At 44.0% G+C, this 21,714-nt stretch overlaps 1 protein-coding gene across 5 annotated transcripts in view; it reads right to left on the reverse strand.

Annotated features, from left to right (window-relative positions):
• Positions 1–21,714, reverse strand: part of FHOD3 (formin homology 2 domain containing 3) — a gene marked incomplete at both ends in the record, with an annotated part of 515,230 nt that overhangs the window by 50,800 nt on the left and 442,716 nt on the right. For all 5 annotated transcript variants that reach the window (XM_080714776.1, XM_080714775.1, XM_080714774.1 and 2 more), the window contains 2 exons: positions 6,383–7,266; positions 9,798–10,100. In XM_080714776.1, coding sequence (XP_080570902.1) covers positions 6,383–7,266; positions 9,798–10,100 — 1,187 coding nt within the window. The remainder of the gene's footprint in view (positions 1–6,382; positions 7,267–9,797; positions 10,101–21,714) is intronic.

The following is a 21,714-nucleotide window of genomic DNA, read 5'->3' on the forward strand; positions in this document are numbered from 1 at the left end:
TTGGAAGCTCATATCCATGTGCAATTCTTTGATAAAAGCTCAGTCAAACCTCTACCCTCTTCCTTAGCAAGTTCCTATTAGGGAGGAAGGGGTATTAGAAAGAAATACCCTTAGGCCCAGATTCCAGGCATAGGCTGCTAGACTAGGGGACGGCTGGATGTGAAAATATAAACAACTATCTCTAGGGTGGATATGAACTATTGTAAGGGACATCACTGCCCGAATATCTCTAAACATGTTACTTTCCCAAATATGTCCAGATGTATTCAAGGGAGAAGATGAACTTGCTTCTTTAAGGGGGGAGGGGGACCCTAGGAAGATGCCAGGCTCTATTTTAGTTCTAGAAAGTTAAGATGAACTCTTGTAGCACAGCTCCTCCTTTGAAGCTGCAACTACCAAAGAACCTCCTACATGCCCATAGTAGCCCTTTCCAGCCAGGGGCAAGAGAGTCTCTGGAGAAATGCTCCAGGCCTGGATACCATGTAGGGCTTTTATTTTGTTTTTGACTTGGCCAGGAACACTGCAGGGAAAGGGGGTGGGGTGTGAACAGCCAGGAAGGATGAGAAACAGAGGTTATCCTCGGGGTCTGGGTCAACAGAGAATTCTCAGAAGGATCAGGAAAAAGGCCATTAAAACAACTCAGGATTTTCTCTCAATCTGCCCAAGAGGGTTGAAGGTCCAGTTTGCAGGAAGACAGAGATGAGCCCCTTTACAATGAGGGTTTAAATGAAAAGTACCCATGGCCAAAATATTCACAGGACTTCTGCAAAGCAGAGAGGAGGTGACCAACCTCCTAACAACTGAAGCTTAGGCAGGGATGGGTGGTGGCTAATTTCTGTAGCCCCAAATTTACATGGTGGTTGTCTACGTGGGCTAGAAATTCACTCTCTAGAGCCAGTATCCCCAAGAGTTAGATCCTGCAAGTTCAGCTACTCCTAGGGCCAAAAGTCAAATAGGATAATAGGAATAAATTCTAGAATAGCTCAGCCAGATCATCAGGTTCAGATGGAAACGCACAGCACAGAGTCACAAGTCTTCCCAGAGGGTTGGCTAATACCAGTTCTCGATGCAGAGATGGATGAGACCAGATGCCTCCTGGGAGGAGATACAAAAGTCAGGATTTTTGATAAAATAAATTATTGCCTCTGAGAACAAATATTTTAGAATTTGTAATGAAGGATTCAAACCTGATTCTGAATGATTATTGGAGAAGGGTGGCCCTGTGGGAAAGCTACCACAGCCTGTATTCAGTAGGTATCCTAGGGAAAGGAAAAGACCTTAATTTTCCCTCAGGAGTCACTGAGTTTTGGAAAAGAGAAGGCTGAGGATTCCAGTTGGGAAAACATGGGAAGGCAAATGTAAATATTATATGGTAGTCACTAAGCTTAACACTTCCTGAAATGCTGACATAAGGATAATCTGAGTTTTTAGAGTAATTTTCCTAGGACTAGAGAATATGATATTTAAAATATGAACACTCAAAACATCAACCTGTCACCCTGGAAGGTCCTGTGACTGAAAATAAAAACTAGGCTAAAGACATGGTTTATTTAGAGAACTCTCAGAGTCTTGGAGAATATCACTAAATCTGTGAGTGCTTCCATGAAAGGCAACCGACCTCTGCACATGCTGCTCAGCATGTCTGTGGGACACCGTGGATCTGGGTCTGGCTCAGTGAGGCAGAAGTTCTAGAAATGCTAAGCCATTCCTCCTCACTCCCTGCTCACTGACAAAAGAGTGATGCCACAGGACATTTCAGAACTGCCCATTGAGACAGTGACAGTTATAAGGAAGCAATGGTATAGAATGAAGCGACTGTGGAATTTTCCTAAAGTCTTGCAACAGGGAAGTGGTCAGATACACAGTAGAGCATTAAGGCAGAAAAAACAACAACAAAAATCTAAGTCTAAATAAAGGCTGAGAAATCTTTACTTAGAAATAAAATTTCTTACAAGAATAGGGCTGAATTACTGTTATGGGAAAAAAGTATTAATTCCTGTATTTGTTTATTGAGTCTCTGATAGCAGAGGCCAGTCGTTGGGCAGTCAGATATTCTGGGTTAATTTATCTATTATCATCACCAGGAGACTTACATAAGACTCAATTTACTAGCTGTGCTAGCACAATAGGCATAAGTAGTTCTGTTTCAATTTTTCAGGTAGACCTCAGCTTTTCTAAGGTCGATGTTAGATAAAAATAATGCATTCTCTTATTTCCTGATCATGAATTATGGTAGAGAGGTTTTCCATCTCTTCTTAGGAAACTAGATCAGGACATCGCTGTAGAAGGTAGTGATGGGGATGAAATGTTCTTTGTGTCTCATTTGTCACTATACATCAGTGATTCACAATTGTGGTTGTTCTTCAGGGTCCCCTAGGTGCTTTAAAAACAATGCAGACTGTTTTAAGTCCAGCATATGGTAACTTAGTAAGACCTTGTTTCAAGAATAAAAAGCAGAGCTGTGGACACAGTGCAGAGATAGAATACCCTGGGTTCATCTCCAGTACCACAAAAACAAACAATCAAGCAAACCAAGAATGTTTCTGAGCACAGTGGTGCATACTTGTAATCCCAGTGCCTTGAGAGGCTGAGGCAAGAAGATTCCAAGTACGAGACCAGCCTGGGAATTCAGTGAGACTCTGTCTCAAAATACAAAGGGCTGGGGATGTAGTTCAGTAGTAAAGTACCCCTACGTTCAATCCCCAGCACTGAAAGAATGAATAAATGAATAAACAACCAACCAATCAACCGAGGTTGAGACTTGTTCCCTGACCAATCAAATCATTATCTCCAAATCTGTCTTAGAAGTCACTGTTAATAGTTTCTGATATATTCTGAAACTTCAGGGTAAAGTTAAACTAGTTTTTCCAAATCTATTCTTAAGTCCCCTCCCTATCATAGACCTAATCACCCAAGAGAGTAAGACAGTCATCAGGCCCCACAGGGAAAATCAAGTTCCCTTCTTTCCAGTCTCCTCTTCCCCTACATGCTTGCCTTAGTCTGGCAGAAACTTGGGACTAAGTAGGTGACCTCTGGGAGTACAAGGCACTTTGCAGCCCCTGAGTAGACATGATTGCGGGGAAGCCATCTCCTAGGGCTCCTCAGGGTGACGTCAAGTCTCTACTCTCCAGGGGATTTCTCTTCCACACCTTTCTCTGCGGTCACTCTAATGATCTCTTATGTGATCTCCCACACTTCACACCAGCCACGGAAACAACATGGTAAAACTTAGCACAAGATTTATTTCTCTATAAAACACAATGAAATTTGTATTACTAAAAAGCTATATATATTTTTCCTGCAGAGAGATAAAAATGGATCCTGTTTCAGGAAATAAAATAAAAAAGCACATTTTCCCCCTTATCATGTTCATTAAGTGATTGTGACTGTTTAGGGATGACCTGGATGGTCATAGTCATGGCCTGTAACTCTGGTCTGGCGTGGAAACAAGACCAATTCCCTTTATTTTAGGCTGTCTTGTGAAGCTTATTCCATTTTTGTTTTAGTCTATTGTGTTTCATGAAAAATGTTTCATGAGCCAGAATGTGGAAGTGGCTTTTTACAGTTGTGCTTTATGAAGATCAGTGATTAGAAAGAGAAGTAAAATTGGTCATATCTGAATTGTTAACACAGACAAAATGGATATGTTTCTAATGTGATGTATTTCAATCCTAATTTGCTTTCTCACCTTTTTTTTTTTTATAACATTTAAAAATAAGCTCCTGCTGGGTGTGGTGGCGCGTGCTTGTAATCCCAGCATTTGGGAAGTGGAGACAGGAGGATCATGGTTTGTGGTTAGCTTCAGCTACTTAGTGAGGCCCTTGGCAACTCAGTGAGACCCTGTTTCAAAAATAAAAAGACTAAAAAATATGGCTGGGAGTGTAGCTCGTAGATGAAATGCCCTGGGTTCCATCCCTGGTCCGGGGTGGGGGAAGAAGCTCCTGCACACATTTTGTATTTCCAAAAACAACGGTACTGACTCTTGGGTCTCATTGTATAACATCTGGAACCAGTCTGCTAACATTTTCAATATTGTTGTCCCTCCATATCCATTGGGGGTTGGTTACAGGCCCCTTGGCTCAGCACCATATGGTAGAGTCTGGAAAAGTTGGGACACAGGTACATCAGGAGTGGGTATCTAGCATCACCTTCCTAGGTATTATTTTCTTGAGAAGACAAAATCTGGACCCATTTTCAACTGAAGGGCAGTAGGAATTTATAAGTGAGAAAGCTTTAATTATGATTTGAGGGGATTCCTAAGGCTAGAAATGATTTAGACTCATGCCCTCACTGAGACAAGGCAGAAACAGACATTGGACTGAATGCCAACCAGCAAAGAGCAGCAAGTACTTTGAGAATGTAGACTGGGTTTTAAGGGAATGACCAGTTACAGTTCCTTGCACTGGCTGTTCAGCATCAAGCAGCAGTGACAGGGTCGTGTGTGAAGGGCACTCTTGTCCTGAGGATGCCACAGAGTTCTGAATTCAGATTTGGTACCTAGGAGTCTAGGAGCTAGATTCTGGCAGCTTTATATCCACCCAAAAATATGATTAAAGAATGGATAACATATGAAGTTACAACATACTCATTATAATAAACTCTTACATGTTATTTTACATACTTTACAAAGTGCTGTCTCATATCCTAAGTTCCTAAGAAGAGATGATGGCTATAAGCCTGTTTTAAAATGGAATATACCCTGAATCACGAGAGCTTAAAAATCATTATGATAGCTGGGCATGGTGGCGCACGCTTGTAATCCCCACGCTTGGGAGGTGGAGACAGGATGATCGCGCAGGTTCAAAGCCAGCCTTGCTGGCTTAAGAGACCCTGTTTCCAAATAAAATATAAAATTGGTCTGGGAGTGTAGTCCGGAGGTAGAAGGGTTCCATCCCCAGTACCACCAAAAAAAAAAATCATTATGATATGTAAAAGAGGCTTATTAGTGCACTTAACTATGAGAAATACATTTTGTGTTCCAGAATATTACAGTTTCATCAGTGTTCACTAACCATGACTTGCCATTTGATGCCCAATAATTTCATGAAGAGTGTTTCACATATATAAAAGCAGACTTAAGCCAGCTATGGAGGTGCATCCCTGTAATCTCAGTACCTGGGAGGCTGAGACAGGAGATTACAGGTTCAAGGTCAGCTTTAGCAATTTAGCGAGGCTTTCAGCAACTTGGCAAGACCCTGTTTCCAAATAAAAATAAATAAGTAAAATAGGGCTGAGGGTATAGTGCAGAGGTTAGAATGTCCCTGAGTTTAATCCACAGCACCAGAAAAAAATGAATATAACATCTCTGCTAACAATACTACAGCAGCACTGTTTATAGGTTCTCAAACATTTACAAAAAATAAGAAATCAGCTGGGCATGGTGGCACATGCCTGTAATACCAGTACTTCGGAGGCTGAAACAGGAGGATCACTGGTTTGAAGCCAGCCTCAGCAACTTAGTGAGGCTCAAGGCAACTTAGTGAGACACTATTTCAAAATAAAAAAAAAAAAATGGGCATGGGGGTTGGGGTTGTAGCTCAGAGGTAGAAAGCCCCTGATCCCAGTAACATACACACACACACACACACACACACACACACACACACACACACATACAGAGGAATCTACATGCATGTGTATTATTACTAGGATGCTAAATATATGGTTGTTGGAAAACATCCAGATAGTTGTAGTATACAGGCTCAGTAGTTAGGGGATTGCCCAAAGAAATGTCACTTGAATCACTGTCGTATAACCATTAAGTGGCTACAGCTCAGGTTCAAAGAACAACTATCAATCATAATTCCTGATCATAAGATCATAATTGCATCCACTGAGTTTGGCGAGTCAGCAAGCCCATTTTCTCCAGTTAATATCTGCTACTGGCCGGGCGTGGTGGCGCACGCTTGTAATCCCTGTGCTTGGGAGGCAGAGACAGGAGGATCATTGTGCAGGTTCAAAGCCAGCTGTGCTGGCTTACAAGACCCTGTTTCCAAATAAAAATATAAAAAGTAGGTGTCTGGGAGTGTAGCCTGGAGGTAGAAGGGTTTCCAGGAGCCCCAGTACCACACACACACACACACACAAAATTTCTGCTATTGGGCTGTGGGATCATCTCCTTTGTATTTTCCTGAGGATTATCTGGTTCTTTGAAAGCTACTTTCCATTAGTAAACTGGTGCTCGATAACGTAAACCTATCAGGTACACAGGGATACCACCCTAAAGGTCAGAATTTTTTTTATCTGACCTTTAAAGGTATTTATTTTATACCAGTGGACTTTTTGCCCAATAGTCAAAGCAACACAAAGCGTTTTGTAGTGAACAAATATCTAGAGCCATCCCTCACTGCAAATCAAGAAGCAGGCTACAGCCCAGGCTTACCTTTGTGACAGACAGTTCCTTGGATTTAGACTCAAACAGGTGCTCCAGCCTGGAAGTGTCCACCTTAATGGGTTCCAGTTTCGACCACAGGAATTCTCTGCAGCGGCGGTTGTTCTTGCACGGCCATTCAAAAGGCCGGACTTCATTCCAAAACAGACGAATAGTCTTCTTTTTCTTAGTGAACGCAGGCTGACCCCTGGGTACCTGGGACCACCCTAAGCCCTGAGGAGCATTGAACACTGGAGGAGGAGGAGCCAATAAATTACCGGGGACTGGAGGGGGCAGCACGCTGTCCAACAGGGGTGGAGGGGGTGGGGGCGGCAAGCCCAGGAAGGTGGGTGGGGGCGGGGGAGGTGGTCCCGGGGCCTCCCTGTGACCCAGGTCCACGTCTAGGACATCGATGTCATCCTCCTCCCCAAGGTCGGTGAAATCCATGTCTTGGATTCTGAGCTCCCTTGGGTTGGCCATGAGCTGGTCCCAGATATAATCAGATTCGGTCTTAGGCTGCGAAGGTGCTGTCTCCATGACCTTGTCATCCGGCTCAGCATCGGAAGAGGTGGGACCTCTCCCCAAGTCCCCGCTGTTGAATTTCTCAGCAAATGCTTTCACGCTGCCCCGGTTGTCCAAACAGCCCACATCCACCCTCTTGATGCTCTCGTCCACGGCCTGAGAGTTGGCCTGCAGGGTGGATATTCTGGCGGCGAGGCTGGCTACCGCTTCGGCCTCCTGCTCGGTCCTCCTGGCCTCGCCCTCATCCTTCTCCTCATCATCCGTGGACTTTCTGTTATGGGCATACAGCATGTCCAGCATGAACCGTTTGTTGGTGAGGATGTCGCCACACTGTCCATTTACAGCCGCATCCTGAATGCTCGAGGACCACAACCCTGAAATCACAGGATGAAAATGTGAGGAAGTGACAAGGGTCTCTGTGCCCCGAGAAATAGGAATAGGTAATAGTAGGGCTGGACACACTGGGGTGACTTCAGAGACAGAATAAAGGCAGAAGGTGGTCATGGCTGCTCTAGGATCCAGGACAGCTCCAGGTATGGTAGGTTCCTGGCTTTCACCGGGATTCATAGAACAAAGTTCCCTTGCTTCTTCTGCGTGCCCTAGACAGCTGGTCAGGACCCACCCCACCACAGGGAGCTAAGGGGCCTCCTTCTAAATAGACCACAGGAGACAAGGAGGCAGCTCCCTGGCCCAGGGCAGGAATGGGAGGGAATATACATTTACCTCTGTCTCTTCTGGACTCTGACTCAGGACCTCACAAACCACTTACCCGCAGCACTTCAAGTTCATGGTAACTGGACCTCAGCACTTTTAATGCTGCCGGGAAGTCTCTTCCGTTCTGGCCTAGATGACTCTTCATACCCCTTTCTCACCTCTAACCTCCCTATCAACCTCAAGCTTCTTGCTTCATGTTCGCCAGCTTAGCAGATGAAGTCAGAAGAGATCTTCAAAGCCCCATTCCACCTCTCCTCTCCCACCTGCACCTGAACCCCAGGTCACTGCCTCCCTCGTGTGACTGCTCACCAACTGTCCCTCTTAGTAGGGCTCAGCCACTCCACAGATACAATAGGAAACCATCCATGACCTCTGTCCTGCATCTCCCTGCTCCTCCCACTAGATCCATCTGGTATAGAAACATATGAAAAATTTCTTCCATATAAAAAAAACCACAGATAGGCAGGCAGACAGACAGACAGACAGACACACACACACACACACACACACACACACACACACACACACACAACTTTTTGACCCCATGTATACCTCCAGCTTTGAAAGTTGTATCGCTTCTAAGACTTGTGTTGCTCACTACCCCCAATATCTATTTCTTTATTCTCTGTAGAACAGTATCAAGTGGAGGTCTTGTTCCCACTGCCCCTCAGACCTGCTTTTTCTAAGAAAATAGTGATCTTCTTGGTCACTGAACACAGTTGCTTGTTCCCTCCTCCTCCACACACACTTGGTTAGCTTTCTTGTTTCTGGTTGTTCCTTCCCTGGCTCCGCCTTATCTTTAACCTTGAAATATCCTTGGGCTCTTCTGTCCATCTACACCCACTCTGTGTTCCTTCCCTCAACTATCCTTGGGGCTCTAAGTACCATTCCTGCTCTTCTGCCCCTCCCCTCGCCAGCTGCTTCTCCTTCAGTGTTTGTTCTTTGAGTGAGGGCAGCTTCCTCCCTCTTGCTGCCAGTTAAGTAATTTCTAAGATATAGAATAGTCTTTCAGTCCTTTCTTATTACATCATAGTAGTCAAACAGAGAATAGAATCTAGTAGCACATTCTAATTGGACAAAAGCTAAAATAATATTGTATACTATGTCATTGATTAACATGACTATTGGGATACAAAATGGTTTCATTCATTCATTCAATCACTCTTATGAGCTTCAGAGAAAATGTATTGTTGACCCAGGAACTAACAAGTCATGCCTGGGCCAGAGCACTGGCTGGCAAGTCCTTGTGGAGCCCCTCTATGTAGCTTAATGAGGCTGGACCACAGACGTGCCTCCCCTGGTAAAGAGCGTTAGTGAAGGAAGGCAGCATTCCCCTACCCCGATGGCACACAAGTCAGGGGCAGGAAAACCAAACCCCATGCCATCCCAGATCAGTTGAATCACAATTCCATAGGCCTCTGGGCACCTCCCTAAACCCTGGTGAGATCCTTGTGGTCAAACCGACAATCTCAAGTTACATTTGCTCCTTAACTGGGAAGTCTCCACTCACAGGTGAGCTGAATGACTATCAGATGCAACGCTAGAAGATATAATTCCATAAGTAAAAGTATGTACATTATACTAAAGAAAAGAATGGTTCTAAGTATAATGTAGAAAACAATCTAAACTATGTATATTTTAGTATAGTCTGTCAAATTGACTTCAATGCACTGTGAACCACACGGTTTTTGGAGTATACATTTAATTTATGTAATAAACCTATTCCCATCTGAAAAGTTCAGACCTAGTGGTTTAACCTACTTCATTTCAAAGAATCTTTTCAGGGAATAATGACATGCATATCTCTAACATTTAATCAGAAACTGGAAAGGACTGGCTTTGCTATTGTCAACAATTAAACAAATGAAAGGAAATGTGTTTCTCGTTGAGGGCTCATTTCTCAGGACAAGTCCTTATTGGATGGGCCCTCTTTGCCACCTGTGGAGGGGAGAGGTGCCACAGCACGACTCCTCAGTCGTGGAGGCTCGGGAGGCTTGGGGACCTCCCTTTCATGGGCCAGGAGGCTGCTGTTAGAGTGGCCACAGCCCTTATCTCCACACATTAGTGATACCGCTTGGTGAGTGAGCAGCCAGCAGGTCACCTTGGAGGTTAGTCTATGCACAAGTGCTGCGGCAAACCAGTCCTCTGCCCTGGGGATCCCTGGAATGTGTTGAAAAAGGGGTCTCGTTACCAGCTGTGCTGTTCCTGGAAAGCTTGTTCTCCTTCTCCTCCCTCTCCAATGTGCTGCTGGAGGATGAGATGCTCGAGGCGGAGCAGTTGTCCCTCTCATTCACCTCCTCGTTCTGCCTCTCTTTTTCACTGAGGGAGGCTCTTTCTTCCGGCTCCTGCTCCAGTGCCTGCTCCCCTTCACCCTCTGCTCCCCCTGGGGCAGAGGCTATGTCTTGGATGGCTTCATTGGCAACCTGCCCCACCTCAGCCTCTGCTCCAGGCTCAGGCTCAGGCTCAGGCTCAGGCTCAGGCTCCCCGGCACTCACTGGTGGAGACAAGAGTGGAGGTTATATTGACAATGGCACTTTTGGGGGTGGGGCTGGGGTGTCATGTAATATGTGAGAATGGAAAGTATGTTCATAGCAGCACAATTTGTAATAGCCAAAATATGGAACCAACCCAGATCACCATCAACAGATGAATGGATAGCAAAACTGTGGGAAATACACACAATGGAATTCTATTCAGCCATAAAGAAGAACAAAATTATATCATTTGAAAGAAGATGGAAAGCCCTGGAGAACATAATGTTAAGTGAGATCAGCCAAGCACAGAAGAAGAAGATACATATGTTTCCTCTAATATGCCCAAACTAGGAAACACAAAGAATACCAGTGGGTCTCCAGATATTGAAGGGGAAATACTAGCTAAGTTTAGATGGTAAGATAGGAGAGGAGGAAGGCCGGTCTTGATTAATAAGGGTCTACACTTGAACATGTGTAAAATTATGAATAAGATATGGTTAACCTGGACAACCATTGGTGGGAGGGGGGAAGGGAAAATGGGGGCGGGGGGGGAGAGGACACCAAATATAGTGTAAATGTATACTATTTATGTTCAATAAAAAAATTGTTAAAAAAATAAAAAAAATAAAATGAAAAAAATATATATATATAAAAATAAAATAAAATAAAATAAATTTAAAAAAAAATATGTGAGAATGGATATGAGGTTGATTTCTCTGTTGTGAAGGGACTGTGAGAAGCTGTGAAAGTCCCATGTCAGCTGACTTTAAAATATGCTGATTAAAAATGAATCAAACTAGAGAACATGCTAACTGAGATTAACCAATTCTCAGAAAGTAAAGGATCATATGTTTTCACTCACAGGTAGAAGCTAGAGAGAAATTGAGAAACAAAAGTTACTTCAGATAAATAAGTTAAAATAGGGGCAGGGCGTTTGCAGAGGAAGGTGAAAGGGGAGACTTACTGGAGGAAAAAGTTCAAATAATATTATTTGTATATAAAGTTATCAATACTAGTTTCAATATTATGTACAGGGAGGGGAAGGGAGCAGGATAGATCCAGAGAAGAGCTCTGGCTGATAACCAGCAGGAAAGCAGGACTTCCTTTCTACAAGTGCAAGGATTTGAGTGGGTTTTGCCAACACTCTGAACGAGCCCGAAGTTGGACTCTTCCCAGGGCCTTCTTATCAGAGCTCAGCCAGCCACCCACAGCAAAGTTTCGACCTCATGACAGTCAGGGCCAAGAATCCATCGAGTCTAGTTGGACTTCTCAATCACTACATTTGTGGTAATTTGTCAGACAGTGATAGAAAACTAATACGTGGTCTTTTTACCTCTTCGGGGAGAGAGCAGCAAAATCCACAGGGAACCAAGCTGAAATGCAAGTAGAAAGCTGCTTTCTGAAATCAGTGGCTAAACCTAGGAGGCCCATCATCATCCTTTGCTCAGATTATGTCTGTTCATAATGTGAAGTTAGTCTGTGATTTTGAAAACTGTTTAAAACAATCACCCATGGGCACAGGATTATTTGTAAACACATCAGGGCTGAGATCTGGTGTGCATACCAAGGTAAAATGGTCACACTCTCACCTACTTGCTGCTCCTGGGAGCAAAGTTCTGTGTGAGCTCTGACTGGGTAGCAGAATGACCCAGAACACAAAAGTTGCTCAGTCAGATGTCACATGCATAGCCACAGGAGGTAAGCCCAGTACTTGGGAGGCTGAGACAGGAGGACTGCAGATTCAAAGCCATCCTCAGCAACTTAGCTAGGCTTTTAGCAACTTAGTGAGACCACACTTTCAAATAAAAAATAAAATAGGGCTGAGGATGTAGCCAGGAAGTAGCAGGCCCCTGGGTTCCATCCCCAGTACCACACACACACAAACAAACAAGAAACAAACAAACTAAAAAACAAACAAAAATCTAAGGAGGATGGATCACTCCTGAGGGTCTTATCTTCAGGCTGGGCAAGGCCACATTGCTGGAATCCTGGAGGTATACACCAAGAACGGGCCCTAGGCACACCATGTTCAGGCCCTGGCTGCACTATCTCCAAGTGATAAAGCAATCCAGGTGGTATGTGCAGGTAGCAGAAACTGGACTTGCTCAGACCCCACAGGAACAACAGGTCAGGCATCTCTCTCCACGGAGGCATCCTGTAGGCTCTGCCATGAGGAAAGCTGGTGATGGGGCATGCAAAGAATTCTGGGACCCTCAGTATGCCAGGCTCTGGCATTACCATGGGGGAAGAAAGCTCAGCCTCACTGGGCAAGGGGTCCCTCCGCCCTCAGCCTCCTACTAAGAATCTGCCTGAACTTCCTGGGGCAGCACCCCTGCCCCTTCCTCTGAGAATGAGGCAGCTGGGCTGGGTAAGGAGGGAGGCAGTAGAGAGAATGAAATGCCAGAATTTCCTTGTGTTCCTGGGAAATTTCTCAAGACCACAGGGAAAAAGACCTCCTCCATGGGAACTCCCCAATGCCCTTCAGGTAAGAATTGGGGAAGGAGGAGCAAGGACTTTCCCTCTCCACATTGTACATTTTTGTCTGAGGACTGTAGCCTAGCACAGTGACTGCTTCTCTAGGGCCTAGGGTGGAGAAAAGGGGGACTTGAAAGTCCTCTGCTGCCAAGGGTCTGTCTGTAGAGAAGTTTTAGAAATAGGTAATATAAGTGCACACTTTCCAAATATGGATGCCAGGCTGGCAATGCCAGGAGGAAACCAAAGGGCACGCCACTGTAAGCCTTCATGCCCATGAATGGGCGTGCCATGCACTTTTCCTTAAAAGCAAAAATTGGGCTACAGAGTAGGAAAGAGTGAACATGCCTTTCAGAAAAATCCCCATTGGCATGAAAGGAATTTTATGGTAATTTATTTTTCATTTGATAATGTAGTACTTAGCAAATAGATACAAAGCCCTATTAGTTTTACAAGCATGGCAAAAGCAGAGTGTTAGCAGTGGCAGTGTCATCATTTGGTTGACAGAAAAGCATGTGTGTCTGCACACACTTCCTTCAGACTAGCTACATCAAAATGGAAAGGCACTTCCAACAGCCTGGCAGGTGGCACGCATGTGAGGTTTCAGTGGCGAGCATCTGTAGAACACTGGTGAGGTGGCCTCCTGGTGGCTCTGTCATGGAAGGGAGAGCCAGGTCTACTCGCTACGCCCAGGTGGGAGCACAGGCTTAGTAGAGAGGATCTGTGAGCCATGGCTGTGGACTTCAGCCTAGAAGGGTCCACTGCCGCGTCTCCTTCCACTTAGCACTCAGGACCCGGGCAAAGACGTGGCCTCTGATTGGTAAGAGGCTGCCTGGACAGGTGCAGCAACAGACAGGCAGCTCTGGAAACATTTCACACTCTTGGAAGAAACAAGCCATATCCTCCCAATATATTAGAGCCTAACTTCATGGAATCAGTCATTTAAATTTGTGGTTCCAAACACAGGATGATTTCATGGCTGCTAGGAAGGTTGTCATTTGCAAAGCTGCTCCCTGCCCAGGATATATGACTCTGTATTTACAAGGTCTGACTGCACATCAGGGCCAATAATGAGCAAATTAAATAACTAACGGTCACACTCATTCAAGTCAATGCAAAACAATCAAAGATCAAAAGTGAAGAAGGCGACGTACAAGAACAAACAAAGGCAAGCCCTGTGCTAAGGGGATTCCAGTGTTCATAACCTGGCTCACTGCCTCCTTTAGAAAGCTTACCATGTTACTAGGAATACCACATAAAAACCACTGGATATGGTGGCACATGCCTGTAATCCTAGTACTTGGGAAGCTGAGATAGGAGAATCACAGGTTAAAGGCCAGCCTCAGCAACTTAGTGAGGCTCTGTTTCAAAAGAAAAAAAATGAAAAGGGTTGAGGGTGTAGTTTGGAGGTAGAGTACCCTCAGGTTCAATTCCCAGTAGCAAACCCCCATTTAAAAAAAAAAAAAACCATCTGCAAGGGTCACGGTGGTGTGTGGTCAAGCACCCAAGGGAAAGTACTGGATTTAGTGACAGGTAGACCTGGAGGGAGAAGTCAAGCTCAAAGTAGGGCCCTTCTCCAGCTGTCAAACACAGTGTCAATAAAGGGCAAAGGTCACAGGTCACTGAGGGCCACATGTCACCTTCTCATGTTGGAGAGCCCCCAGCATGGGCTGGCAAAGTTCTTGTCAGTTCTAGTCAATAGAAAGCACCCAGGATGGCCTCATAATTCTATACCAAACTACAGAGCGTTCTTCCTCCCCTTTCCCCTTTTCTTCCATCAGGACCTGTTCACTGACACCTCCTTCCTCATATATATAACCATTTCTGTTAAATCACTGCCCCTAAGCCAGGTCTGCTGCCCCATGGACAGAGAGGAGCAAAGTATTTATACTCTCAGAATCTTCAGGAAATGGAGGTAAGATCTGTCAACACATTGGGGTGAAAACAGGGTTTACAGCTCCTGGATGCTTCTAGCCCTGTCATTAGTGAGCCTTCCTCTGATCCAGCAGTGGTGTCAGTGGTAATATACACATTGATGACCAGACAGACCCAGATCCAGCATCATGGAGGCCGCACAGGGGCAGAGAGAAAATACCCTAAACATCTGTCATGGCTTCTGCATGGCAAAAAGAGTGAGCCCTACCACCAACAGGTGCTGGGAAATGCCAGCCTCTCTGCTCCCATCAGATAAAATAAAAAAAAATATTTACTGACGTGGTGCATGTTAGATCAAAAGCATGGTGGCCTCAGAGAGTATGGCAAGGGCATACCACAAACTAGAGAGGGGACATATGTCTCTGAACCAAAAGGATTTTGAACAGTGTTAAGAAAGAGTTAAAGGGGAAAAATGGCTGAAAATATTCTAGATAGAGTGAAGAGCATACTCAGAGACCTGGAGCACATAGCATGTAGGGGAAGTGAGAGATGTCCTGCAGGGATGTGGCTCAGAGAGTGAGGGGAGGTGGACAGCAGCCTGGGGCTGGGAGGATGGGCCTTGTGTGCCCAGAGAAGGACCTGTGGTTTTGTCTGAGACTTTTTTTGTCTGGGGCTTTTTTTCTGAGAGGACACCTGGCTCCACCTGTATCACATAAAAAGCATGTTCCCTGCTGAGAACAGCTTAGGTGTGCCCATGAACTGCAGGTGAACTCTGGTCAATGTGAAATACTCCAGGAACAAACCCTAAAGATGAAGAGCCTGCAGAATTGAATCTCAATCACAGCAGCTCAAGAGAAGAGACAGTGAAACCACAGCAACACCTGGGGAAGGGACACACAGTAAAGGGCTGGGACATCTTCCTTCCTAGATATCACCTGTATTATTAAATGGGAACTGTGTTTCCCTCTGAGGGAGTAGGAGGTTGGGCAGGGCTGCTGGATCCCTACTACTGGGCATTTCACAAACCTCTCAATGGGGAGGGCTCTGTAGTGACCCTCAGACAGGTGAGGCTGGGAGAGAAGAGGCAAGTTGCATGCCACGGTGGCTAGGTGGAAGAGACAAGGTGTCCCCTTCCCAGCACACCCCTGCACTGACCTCACAGCAGGCTCAGGAATGACGGGAATAAACCGAACTCTGCAGAGCTTTGTGTGTGTGTGTGTGTGTGTGTGTGTGTGTGTGTGTGTGTGTGCTTGTTCATAACTTCCTCAGACAAAAGGAGGACACAAAGATCTACCCGCATCTCTGGGTCTGTGCCAGGGAGAATGGCAAGGAGGACTTGGGCTGGTGCCCAGGCAGCCCTTCTCCCAGCAGGGGGTGTGTGCTTGGAAGTGAAAGAAGGACATGGCAAGAAAGACCTGGCAGCATCCAAGGAGTCCAGAACTGGGATCTGTCTCCCTGGACCGCAGCCTGAGAGCGCAGACTGAACGCGCTTAGCAAAGACCAGAGGAATGTATTTGGCCAGAACCTCACTGAGCTGATTCAGAGGGCTTTAAACTAGATTTTAAGGTTGTAGGAGGGGAATATACAGGATAAAAAATCAAAATCAAACTAATTAAAAGGATATGGGAAGCCAGGTGTGGTGGCACACTCTTGCAATCCCAGAACTTGGGAGGCTGAGACAGGAGGACTGCAGGTTCACAGCCAGCTTCAGCTACTTAGTGAGGCCCTGTTTAAAAATAAAGAATAAAAAATAGGGCTGGGGGTGTTGCTCAGAGATAGAATGACCCTGGGTTCCATCCCCAGTACCAGGAAAAAAAAAAAAGGATATGGGCCTGGATCACTTATGCATAGTGGAGGAAATAATAGGAAAAGAAAGATTCATGGTGACCCAAAAGGGCATGTGAGGAATCAGGCCATCACCATCCCAGAGGGAAGAACCCAAAGCCAGAATACAGAGACTGGAAGAAGTTCTTTATCCCAGGAAATAGACATTACAGAGGCTAAATAAATAAATAAATAAATGTAAAAATAGAAGGCTGGGGAGCTAGGATGAGATCCCACCAATGTGCCAACCCAGGGAAAGAGGGAGCACCTTGGTGCTTTTTCTGGGAGCACAAAGGGCTGCCCAGTGGGGTGAATGGGATTGGTGCATCCTCATGCAGTTCACAGATCTAGAGGGAAAGTGACTAGACAGTGGGCCAGAGGTGTGGGCCGGCCCCTCCCCTGCTCCGGGGCAGTGGGGCCGATGCTTTCCATCTCATTCTGTTTGTCCCAGGCAAAGCCCAGCACCCCCTCCTCATCTAGTCCCAAACCTCACTGTGCTGGTCTTCAGTGAAGTACACAGAAATGTTCCGTATATCCTGAGCTTCTCCACACACGGGCTGCACTAGGAACCATTATATCATCGTATATACTTCCTACACTCACACAATGGAGGTTAATGTCCCAGGGGAGAAGTGAAAACACATGCTCAATGAGGCTAGCAATTCGCTCAGGGCTGGAAAGTCTCAGGCTGCCCCTCTGTCCTGCCCTGCTCCATCTGCTCGTTCCTGGGGCCTCCACCTGTGCAGAAGCACTGCCTACCCTGATTGCCCTCTCGCTTCCACACCTAGGAGGGACCAGGAAGGCAGGAAGGAAGAGGGACTAGAGTCCTGTGTCTAACGACCTTCATGCAGGGCCCCAGTCTGCCATAGACTGTCAAGTCACTACTTTTGTCCCATGTCTCTGTCCTTCTACTCTCTTACCAAGTCCCAATCACTCACCAAATTCTATCAGTCCCAGAGGTGGGAATGATGTTTCCAGCTTCCCAAACTGCTTTCTCTGGGTGCTTCGCCACCTTTTGATGGCCCTTTGATCTCCTCACCACTATGCAAACAGTTCCTCATCAACTGCCTTCGGTCACCAAAGTTATGTGCCATCTACTTCAAGGACAGCTCCACAGACAAGCAGAGCGCATGGGACCCGGCTGGACAGGGACCCAGGTTGGCTAAAAAGCCCCAGCTACTAGTCACAGTGTTCTCTGCGTGGTGGGTAGCTTAAGCCACAGAGGAAAAAATATATAATCACTCCTGAAAACAAGCCAGCAACATAAGTGGGCACGACCATTCTGACTCTGCTTTCATCAGAGTTCTGTTTGCCATCTCTTGTCATGCATTTTTTCTTCGAAGAGATAAATTGCTGGTAGAAGGAGCTAAGCTTAATAAGGCGTTGGGTGGCTTCAATCAGTTTCAGTCTGCGGTAGTGTCTCCATGACGCTGCCAGGACTTGGCTTTCTGGCAGCTCTTATGAAACCGAGGGCTGAGCCAGCCAGTTCTATAACAGTCGCTCCAAACTCTGAAGATTCCAGGGACCTCCCCGGTTCAGAGCTAATAACTAACACCATCGGCTTTAAACTTGTTTTAATCACATAAATCTGAAAAGGGTCCCAAGAGAAAAAACTCACAACTTTGAAAATTCTTTAGACTTTGCCTTTGGTGTTGGGCCAGGTCTTGCTAGGCTTTTTTTCTAAGATTCATCTAAAGCAGGCTGTCTCAGCCTCAGCACCCTGGGCATTTTGGGCTAATTACTTGCTGTGGGAGGCTATCCTATGCACTGTAGGATGTTTAGAATCCCTGGCTTCTACTCACTAGAGGCTTTTAGCATCTACCTTCCATTTCTACCACTGTAATGACCAAAGATGTCTCTAGGCACTGCCAAATTTGCCCTGGGGAGTAAACCACTCCTCGTTGAGAATCTCTGCCCACAAAAATAGTTTCATTGGGATGGGTGTGAACTCAGCTACTCAAGCTTTACAAAAGAAACACAGTATCACCTGTGAAACACTGATCCAACAGTTAATTCATCTGTCTTGAAAACTAAGCTGAGCCTTGTCCTCAAATTTTAGACCTATACTGTTCAAGTAGTTTCAGGTCTAAGCTACCTCTCACATCCTTTTGGGAGTTCACTTTATATCAAAACCACCTTCCATAGTTTCAGCAATTAAGACTTTCTTTCATTTAGCTTTGGGGGAACTCCATAGAGGACCTCAGCTTGCCTTCATGAGTCATGTTACCCCAAATCTAAATCCCTTAACTGTGAAATCACATTTGATGCAGCACATTCTTCATGCTACAAGAGGTTCATGGGAATGAGGAATGGCTCAAGAAAAAAACCACATCTATATCCCTCTCTCATGTCATGTTTCTTAGGGACACACACTTGATTTGAATTTGGGGCAGGATTATTAAAATATTTAAATTATAGTGTCTATTACCCCCTTTGCTTATCAGTCTATGCTTCTGACTAAGGTCACTTCATCAAAGACCTATGAGATATAATCCCACTGTAGTTTCATACAGAGAATAAATGAGCAGCAGCATTTTCAAGTTCAATTGTGGTAATCTTGATGCCAAATAGAGTAAACATTCTACAAGTAGAAACTGAAAAGCAGATTAAGGTTATTGAGTAAGTTACTGCTGTATTATTATCTTGAAATTGAACCATGTGACCCAAACAAAACACTAACTCCAGGATATGAAGCTTTCTTCTGAGCTTGTTTAAATATCTTCTCTGAAGTCAAAGTGAAAGTTCCTATTTTGATTCAAACATGTCAAATAGCATCAACTCCAGTCTTCCTTTGACTTAAGTGCCTAGAAATGCTGGTGGAGTTTCCAGGTTAATGAGATGCTCATTTTCTTACAAGGATGAAAAGGAAGACATGCCTATGCTAAAGAATAAAGACACTAATTTCAAGCGGGCAAAGCTTTCCAACAACTCCCTGGAGCTCTTGTCAAGTCTCAGACACAAACTTTAGTGACGTCAAAGGGGTGTAGGAACATTAAAATGGTCAGTCCTGAATAATAATATCTACTAAATAAACTGATGGAGCCTGAGGGCTGTTGTTGTTTTTCTTTTACCAATTTATTTTTTTTCAAGCTTAGCAGGATGTGGTTACTTAAATAGGTGCTCTGCCATGACCAGAGGCAAAACTCATTCATTCAATAAGTATTTATCAAGACCTATCATGTGCCAGGGCACAGCAAACTCAGCTCTGAAAAAAATCTTTCCCTAAGTATTTTACAAGCTAGAGTTGCCAATTATTTAATAGCCAAAAGATATTACAAGATTGAAAATAATAGCTAAAGAAAATGTTAGCTCTTCCTGCCAGTAGTTTTTCTTTACAGTATAGGGGATTGATCTCAGGACCTTGCACATGCGAGGTAAATTCTCTAACACTGAGTTACATCCCCAGGCCTTTCCCCATACACCATGTCCAAGTAGAACCAGCAGACCTGAGACTGGGTGGAGTATGGCTAAAATTTCACTTTCAAATCCTCAACCCAAACATCTGGTCACCAATGAATGTGGCTTCTCACTTAATTAGCAACTTAGTTTATCTGTACTTGTTCCAGCTCTCACAAAGAGCTGGAACTGGAATAAAATTCACTTAAAATAGGTGTAATGGCCTGAATACTGATGTATTCCCCTCTCCAAATTCATATGTTGAAATTCAAATTCTTAAGGTGATAGTATTTATTAGTAGGTGGGTCATTTGGGATGTGATTAAGTCATGGGGCAAATCCATCATAAATAGGATTAGTGCCTTTGTGAAAGAGACAAAGAACTCTCAGAAATCTAGCTATCCCCTTTTGTCATGTGGGACACAATGAGAAGGCACCATTTATGATCCAGAGAGGGCCCCATCAGACACCAAATATTTCTGTGCTTTGCTCTTGGGTCCCCTAACCTCAAGGACTATGAGAAATGAAGGATACTTATAAGCCATCCAGTTTACAGTATTTTTTATAATAGCTAGATAGATTAAGAGGGTATTTTATTTTATTCAAATTTTATTAAAATCCAGATTATGTTAAAAACATTAAAAATGAGCAATTGAACTAGATACTTCTCAAAAGAAAAACATAAAAGGCCAATAAATATATGAAAAAAGGTTCAACATTATTAGAAATCATGAAAATGTAAATCAAAACTACACTGAGTCAGGCATAATGGTTCACACCTAAGACAGGAGGATTGCAAGTTGAAAACATCTTAGCCAGTATCTGAGCAATCTAGTGATATCCTGATTCAAAGTAAAAAAAATAAATAAATAAAATAAAGAGGCTGGGGATGAAGCTTGGAGGTGGAATGCCCCTGTGTTCAATCTCAAAACAAAAATCAAAACAAAAACAACAAAGCAAATTATATAAAGATTTCATCTAACTCCAGTTAGAATAGCAACCATCAAGAATACAAATAATAAATGCTGGCTAGAATGTGAGAAAATAGTGTTATATACTGATGGCAGGTATATAAATTAGTATAATCGCTATGAAGATAAATAATCAATTTCTTCACAAGACTAGGAATGGAACTACCATATGACCCAGGTGTATCACTCCTCCACATCATTCAAAAAGAACTCAAGTCAGGACATTATAGTGATACATGCGTATCCATGTTTATAGCAGCACAATTAACAATAGTCAAATTATAGAACCAACCTAGGTATCCAGATAAATGAACAAAGAAAATATGCTATATACGCAAAATGGAATTTTACCCAGCCATAATGGAAAAATGTCATTTGTAGGGAAGTAGATGGAACTAAAGAATATTATGCTAAGTGAAATCAGTCAGTCTCAGAAAGTCAAGGGTTATATACTTTCTCTCATATGTGGAAACAAAAGAGACTTCAGATAAATGAGGAGGAAGACAAGTAGAATAGTGGAAGGGGACAGAGAAAGGAAGGTAGAAAGGGAAAAAATGAAGAACTGATGAGGGAAACAATTCAAAGAATTCTGTTTATGAAGGTATTACCACCAATCTTAGTAACATGCAGGGTGGAGGTTGGGATCCAGAGAAACACACCAAGTGCAGTGTGTGTGTGTGTTTGTACCACTTTGAATGTTACTATGATGTATAATTATAATACATCAACAGAAGTATGAAAATACGTTACTGGCACATATTAATTATACAGAATGGTGGGTTTTGTTGTAGAATATCTGTGTATACATAAAAATATAATTTGATCAATTTCACTTCCCAATACCTCTGCCACCTTCCTCTCCTTCCTCTTCATGAACCCTTTCTTCTACCCTACTGGTCTTTCTTCTAATTCTATGGAGTTTCTACTTTGTTTTTTTCTTTCTAGCTTTCATACATATGATGCCTTTCTGAGTCTGACTTATTTTGCTAAAAATTATCATCTTCACTTCCACCCATTTTCCTGTAAATGACATAATTTTGTTCTTTATGGTTGAACAAAACTCCACTGTGCATATAAACCATATTTTTAACCCGTTT

This window comes from Muscardinus avellanarius (assembly GCF_963383645.1).
Source record: "Muscardinus avellanarius genome assembly, chromosome: 17".
Taxonomy (NCBI): domain Eukaryota; kingdom Metazoa; phylum Chordata; class Mammalia; order Rodentia; family Gliridae; genus Muscardinus; species Muscardinus avellanarius.